The 7,517-nt window shown below is 33.6% G+C and overlaps 1 protein-coding gene across 1 annotated transcript; it reads left to right on the top strand.

The window, feature by feature from the left end:
• The first annotated feature begins 212 nt into the window (after window positions 1-212).
• Window positions 213-2,307, top strand: LOC131651940 (3-hydroxy-3-methylglutaryl-coenzyme A reductase 1-like). Its single transcript, XM_058921669.1, has 4 exons — window positions 213-1,204; window positions 1,286-1,467; window positions 1,562-1,908; window positions 2,037-2,307. The coding sequence occupies exons 1-4, from the start codon at window positions 282-284 to the stop codon at window positions 2,277-2,279; spliced, it is 1,695 nt and encodes a 564-aa protein (XP_058777652.1). The 5' UTR covers window positions 213-281; the 3' UTR covers window positions 2,280-2,307.
• Window positions 2,308-7,517: the final 5,210 nt, after the last annotated feature.

The raw sequence follows: 7,517 nt of genomic DNA, 5'->3' as shown, positions 1-7,517 counted from the left end.
ATTACTATATTCCCTCGCTGTCCACGAGTTAAATAACATGTTATGTTATGTTTGACTCATTTTACGATCTTGATCTTGCTATGAAACTTCTGTTACTTAACAACAAAATAAATTAGAAAATATATACTAAGGTAGTGAAGTGAAGGGTGAAACCACACAGCTCCTTCCTTCACTTTCTGTGTCTATAAATAACATTCTAAATCTTCACTTTTCTTTTAAGTTTCAACCAACAATCCTCTAAGCTAAAAAAGAAATATTTTTCGGATTCAAATTTTCAAAAAATGGATGTTCACCAGCAAAGCCTCGAATTTTCAGCCAAAACGAAAAACCAAAAGCATGATTCACAATCACAAACTTCACTCTACTTAGCAAACGCGGTTTTCTTCGGCCTCTTCTTCTCTTTCGCGTACTTTCTTCTTCACAGATGGCGTGAGAAGATTCGAACTTCTACTCCTCTACATGTACTCACAATCTCCGAGATGGTAGCTGTAGTTTCCCTCATCGCTTCATTTTTCTATCTCATGGCTTTCTTCAGCATTGCCTTCATTCTTCATCCCTTCGCCGCTTCCACTGCCGTTCAGTACGATGAAGAAGAAGATGAAGTAGAGATTGCTAAAACCACTGGTTCATGTCTCGCCGGAGTTGCACCGGAGTTACCTCCGCTACCACCAAAAACCACCGTAAAAAAAGTTGCACCAGAACCGGTTATGTCGCAGCTTTCGTCCGATGACGAGGAGGTTGTCCAGGCCGTGGTTTCAGGATCTATTCCGTCTTACTCACTTGAATCAAAACTTGGAGATTGCCGGCGTGCAGCGGCGATTCGTAACCAAGCGGTGGAGAGAGTTACCGGAAGGTCACTTGAAGGTTTGCCGATGGAAAATTTTGATTACGATTCTATATTAGGACAGTGTTGTGAGATGCCGATAGGATTTATTCAGATTCCGGTAGGAGTTGCCGGTCCTCTGTTGCTTGACGGGAAAGAGTTCACGGTTCCGATGGCAACAACCGAGGGTTGTTTAGTTGCAAGCACTAACAGAGGATGTAAAGCTATTTATGTTTCGGGTGGTGCTTCCGCGGTTGTCCTCCGTGATGGCATCACTAGAGCCCCCGTCGTTAGATTCAACTCCGCCAAAAGAGCTTCTCAGTTAAAGTTCTTTTTAGAAGATCCTCAAAATTTTGATTCTCTGGCTCACACTTTCAACAAGTAATTTTCTATTTTCTAACTTTTCCAATGACATATTTTTATTCATTTGGGTAACTGATTCTGTTTTGGATATTCACTCAGGTCAAGTAGGTTTGCAAGATTACAGAATATAAAAGCTACTATAGCAGGAAAGAATTTATACACACGGTTTACTTGTTCAACTGGTGATGCAATGGGGATGAACATGGTATCAAAAGGGTTACAAAACGTACTTGATTTTCTTCAAAGTGATTTTTCAGATATGGATGTGATTGGTATATCTGGTAAATATTACATCACACATAAACAACTTTTTTTGATTGGATTATAATATTCTGTTTTTTCTAAATTAAAATTGTGATGTTTTGGTTATGATAGGAAATTTTTGCTCAGACAAGAAAGCGGCTGCAGTGAATTGGATTGAAGGGAGAGGAAAATCTGTGGTGTGTGAGGCTGTAATTAAGGAAGAGGTGGTGAAGAAAGTGTTGAAGACTAGTGTTGAGTCTTTGGTTGAGCTTAACATGCTAAAGAATCTTACTGGTTCAGCCATGGCTGGTGCTCTTGGTGGCTTCAATGCACATGCTAGTAATATTGTTTCAGCTATTTACTTGGCAACAGGTCAAGATCCAGCTCAGAATGTTGAGAGTTCTCATTGTATAACCATGATGGAAGCTGTGAATGATGGGAAAGACCTTCATGTCTCTGTCACTATGCCTTCCATTGAGGTATATATAATTACTTGTTAATGATTTGGCTGTTACAATATTAATTATAGATTACAATACTAATGATTTGGCTGTTACAATATTAATTATAGATTACAATACTAAGACTGTTTACTTTGATGATGCAGGTGGGAACAGTTGGAGGAGGCACACAGCTTGCATCACAATCAGCTTGTTTGAACTTACTTGGTGTGAAGGGTGCTAGTAAAGATTCACCTGGAGCTAATTCAAGGCAACTGGCAACAATAGTAGCTGCTTCAGTTCTTGCCGGAGAGCTTTCACTCATGTCCGCAATTGCAGCCGGTCAGCTTGTTAAGAGTCACATGAAATACAACCGATCTAGTAAAGATGTCACCAAAATTGCTTCATGACCAGCACAACTGTGATATCAATCAAGTATATATATTAATTAAAGCAAAAGAAATTTCATTGTAGGAGTACACATTATTTTTACCTCAATAACAGCAAAAATTATGAGACTTTATTCTCGCCAATAGATGCTAGTTTTTGGATCATATGAGCCACCAAAATTTTCCAACTTCTTCATGAAATCATCATATGCTTCAAGAGTATGGTTGCGTTGAGTTCTTAAATACTGTAGTGTAGTTACTTAATTTCTTTTCTCCCGTCCATGCTAATTCTTTTGGAGGATCTAGAGTTATAAACAATTCAATTCATTTTATGCTTAAATTTATAAATCAAACATTTTTGAGAATTGTGGCCTGAATTTTGTCAATCTAAATTATTGAACACTAAATTATTGAAAGATAGAACATAATCTTGGGTATTCAACATTTCAACAACGTCCAAAGTTTTATGGATTTTTTGTCTCAAACGATATAACTTGCAGAAATGTAAAGGAAGGGCAATGAAGAGTAATTTTTAAAGTAAATTGTAATAAAAGGTAAATTTTGGAAATGTAAAATAAATAGTAAATTGGAATCTTAATATGGTGTTTCTACATGACTCTTTTCTCAATTCAGCAGATACTTTGAGTATTTGTGAGATTTTGTACAACGAATGAACACACGGAAATTGTAACACTAAGACCCCTCTGTATGTACTAAGTCAAAATAACTGCCATCAACGGTCTTTCTCCTAGAAAGCGACATGTTTTTCCCGACAAGTCTTCTATTTACTCTAAGATTACACGTGTCTCCTCTTTGAAACTAGATAAGGATGGAAAACAGTTATCTCTTATTCAAATTCAAAACTCTTCGTCTAACGCAATTTGCTATTCGTCGAATTGTAACTTGAACTTAGAAAATATTTCTAAGTCTTATTCAGCATTTTTCTTTCGTACAAGGACGACTTCGACTGGAACTTTCCAACAAACTTTTCTGTCGAAAACTTAGAACATCTTTAAATATATTTCCTTTTTTATATCATCATATCAAATTGAGCTTGGCGTCGATACTCCCAGTTAACAACTACTCCATTGAAGAAATTTCTCAACTACTGAACATTGAACAAATCAATGCGAAAGAAAAACGAGAGAAGAAAACTTGAGAGCAACTGTGAGAAATTCTCACAAAGACAAATATTCATTTCAAAGAAATATCTCGAACACAAAGAGTTGTTGCACATTATTTGTGTGTAATCTTTTGTTTTTAAACATTGTTTCATTGGCTTATCTAAAAGCACTATTGTAAACACTTTCTTTTGTAAATCTTTTTTAGATTTGTTTTTCTCAAGTGACTAAGTTGTTAGTTTGTATACTTGAGAGGGTTAAGGTGTCTTTCTAGACTCTGACAGGTTGTTTGTAATCTTTCAAGCTTAGTGTATTAAGTCGTTTTTGAAGACAAAATCACATTGGCGGATGGACAAGATTAGCATCGTTTAATATGAACTTGTATAAACCGAAAGTCTCATTCTTCCTCCCTTTTTATCTTATCTATCTTGATTGTTTGAAACCCAATTCAAACCGGCTTTCGTGTGTTTTTCTTAACCTTTATCTATGTGAAGAATTATTATCATCTTGAGACATCTATTGTTGAAAGGTACATACATGACAGAAGATGTCGTTGAGTTTTGTACAAAGTATTTGTCATATGCAAAACCTGTAGGATTACCCAAGTCTCGTCACGACAGGAGTTGTGAGGGTAAGGGTAGACGTCTAAAGGTTAAGCATAAGGGTGAAGGGGAAGTTTTTCAATCTCATTTGTATATATTAAATAACACTGATGAGGTTCATTCATACTTGAGTACACATAAAACCATTGTCAAATTCAAAAATCCTCGGATGTCAGAAAATGGGTGTTGAAAGAGCATAACAAGATATTCTCAAAATGGTTTAAAACGAATATTATGAAAGATAATAATACTTTTGATACATTAAAGTTTCTAGCGTATGAGGCTAGCTTTAATGTCTTATGCTAAAGTGGGTACGATATAAATAAATTTTCCTTTTACAGAATGTGCAGTCTGTGGGTTGTTGAAGCGGTAAAGCGGCAAGCAACAAAAACTTTGGAAATATTTATCTAGGAAATTATTTTCTCCACGGGGATTAGGGATTATTGAATTGTCGTTCGACAGGTCTTGCGTTCTTGAGTTTGGGTTTGAATGAGTTAAAGTAAAAGCATATGAACAAGAAAATAAATGCATTCTTTGGAGAGGGGAAACTTATCAGGCATGAATTTAAACTACTCGTCACAAACTTAAGCCTATCGATCAATTTCAATCAACCTACCCTTCTCGTCATTACTATGACATATCTCTCACACCACCGTTCACTCTGAAGCACCAATGAGACGTATCACAACTGAGGTTATCTCTTATGCAAAGTTGAGAGAACGTCTGTATTCTCGCGTCAGCGATCTCTCGTGCTCAACTCAAACACGGAAGCATTAAGTTCCGATACCCACCATGATTATTAACTCTAAATCTATCTCTAGAATCCAGAAACTAACAAATAATCATCCTAGATAAGGATTCGAGCAGTATATGTCTATAGCACCCAAGACCCCAAATATAGATCAAAAATCTAAGATGACAATCGACACAGACTTCTAAATCAATTTAAATATAATGTCATAGGCGAAAAATATACATGAGTTCAAAGTAAATACATATACAAAACCCAACTAAAAGAGAATACACAAAGAGGAAGAGAAATACACCACAAATCTTCCGGTTTGTCAAAGTCGATTGATGAGAAATCTACTCCGAATCATCCAAATGGAAGCTCCAATGTTTTTTCTTAGCCTCGATCTACCATAAAATGATGTTGATGGTGTTGGGACTAAAAAATACCAAACCCATAACGTAAAAATTTGATTTTTGTCCTTTTTAACGAGTCTGGAAATCGCAGACCACGCTTAGCGTGCTCTGACGAAAAAAATGCAGCATTTGTTTTCGCTATAACTTGAGAACCGTAAATCCGATTTGCGCCTGATTTGAAGCGTTGGAAAGCTTATTAAATGCTCTATCTAACAATGACTAAATACTATGCTCTAATGCCTATTTGAAATATTTGAAAAGCATATTCTTTTCTTTGCGCATTCTGTTTAATTGCTCAAAATCGCATCTTTGAAGTTGTGGCTACGACTCTTATTACTTGATGCTCCAATCATGAATGAATACCTACAAAATAGGTGAAAAGTATCAAACGATGCAATATTTACCCAAAAACACGATTATACTCAATATGTACAAATACACATACACATACACATACACGTATGGGCAGAACTACAACCCAGCGAGCCCGGGCATGCGTCCGGGCTCAACCCCTCCTTTCGTTGTATACTCCCTCCTTAGTAGTCGATTTTTAGACAACACCAGGGGAAAAATTAGTAATTTTTAGCCAAAATTTAGGGAAATATTAATAAAAACATGGTCTGAAATTTTTGGACAAAATATTCAAGGGCAAACTTTTTAAACAAAATTAGTAGAAACAGGGTAAAAAATTAGTAAAAACAACGTGTAAAGTTTTTGCCCAGGCTCCCTAAAATTTTTGGTTCTGCCACTGCACACAAGTTGAGGTTTATTCAAACGAAATTAACAAAAATTATCGATAAGTGCCACAAAACATATATACAAAATAACTACATTTTGATACTTAACATGGGTACGAGCACTAACTGAAGTTTCTCTAAAGTTATTACTACTGAAGATGTAATAAAAAACATTGTTACTTCTGAATATTACCTAAAAAAGATAAAGATCTCAAGGAAGATTACCTCTCACCATATGTGATTCATGAAACAAGTGAATTCTCAGTTTATATTGATAGGGTGGACCTTAATGAATTACTTGTTGGTATTAAATGGCTCTTCACATCTATCTTGTCTTTATGTCGTAAGTATTTTATTCTAATTTAAATTATTTTTCTATGTATCATTTATAAATTAATATTTGTTTCAACAATTTAGACATCTACATGGCATTTGTATCTCTAAGAATGTCAGCGAACTATTTGGGTTTCTTAATCCACATGGGACAATACTTGCCACCAAACAGGCCGAAGTTATTCAATCATACATACAAAATAAGTTGGATGACAATTCAAAAAAAATGTCACTTGGGACCATTGTTAAATCGATAAGTACATGTTTCCTTAAAGGTATTATAGTTTTTTAATGTTATTTTGTAATATTTAAATTTTAGCGATTCTAACACTTTTGTTTTTAAACAACATCAATCACTGGAAATCTATTATATATATTAAAATAGACTCTAATATCTTATGCCACATATATAGTTCTAATTTTTCCACATTATTAAAAACTTATGCCACATCAAATATATTCTTATGTGGCACCTCTAAAAACCCATCATTTTTCAAAAAAGTCTATTTCTCTATTAGATGTCATGAGTTCAACACCCGGTAACTAAAAAAATCTAATGCTTTAGAAACTAATTACTAATAACTTTTCAATATTTTATAAACTTTAAAAAATAAGTTATATATTTTTCTTATAATTTTTTTATCTATTTCATCATTATTAATATATTCTTGAAAGATAAAATTAATTCTATCTGTTTACTCAATAAAGATAAATTATTTAAATCAATATAATACAAGTTGTGTTTAGAAAAAACAATACAAATACCTACTTACAAAGACTTAGTTGATAGATGAACATATAAAGTATCAACCTTAAAATATTTATACTAAAATTTTATAATCGAATGACTCAGACATTATGTAACCAATCATCATCGTTAAAATTAAGATCTAATTAAGATAAACCTCTATACTTTTCAAAGAATACATTTTTAATTTTGTACTTTATTCCTCAAATGATTAAGTTATATTATTAAATTTTAGTAAGATGGCGTGAATAACCTTATCGAAATAGATTATCTTTTATCTTTTAATCTCTTGAGAATTTGTCTCTCATCCATAAAATATGAAGATTTAACATTTTTAAAAATATTGGAGTAAAAAGAGAAAAGAAAATATAAAATAAAATAATTAGAAATTTCGGCTATGATGATTTGTTGTATAGAGTCTGAGTCGCTCGAATCTAGAATTTTTCTCATTCATAAAATGATGAAGATTGAATATTTTTTAAAATATTGGGAAAAAAAGAAAGGAAATATGAAACAAAATTATTGAAAATTTTGACATGTATGATTGGTTACATAGAGACAAAGTCATTCGT

Source organism: Vicia villosa, linkage group LG2, assembly GCF_029867415.1.
Source record: "Vicia villosa cultivar HV-30 ecotype Madison, WI linkage group LG2, Vvil1.0, whole genome shotgun sequence".
NCBI lineage: Eukaryota > Viridiplantae > Streptophyta > Magnoliopsida > Fabales > Fabaceae > Vicia > Vicia villosa.
Note: the sequence above shows the minus strand (reverse complement) of the source record. Positions and strands in the feature narration are given on the sequence as shown.

What these genes read in the sequence shown, in the direction of transcription:
- LOC131651940 (XM_058921669.1), top strand. Translation starts at nt 282, where the DNA reads ATGGATGTTCACCAGCAAAGCCTCGAATTTTCAGCCAAAACGAAAAAC. An exon ending in GGATGTGATTGGTATATCTG is followed by an intron (nt 1,468 to 1,561) that starts GTAAATATTACA and finishes TGGTTATGATAG; the next exon opens with GAAATTTTTGCTCAGACAAG. An exon ending in TCACTATGCCTTCCATTGAG is followed by an intron (nt 1,909 to 2,036) that starts GTATATATAATT and finishes TTGATGATGCAG; the next exon opens with GTGGGAACAGTTGGAGGAGG.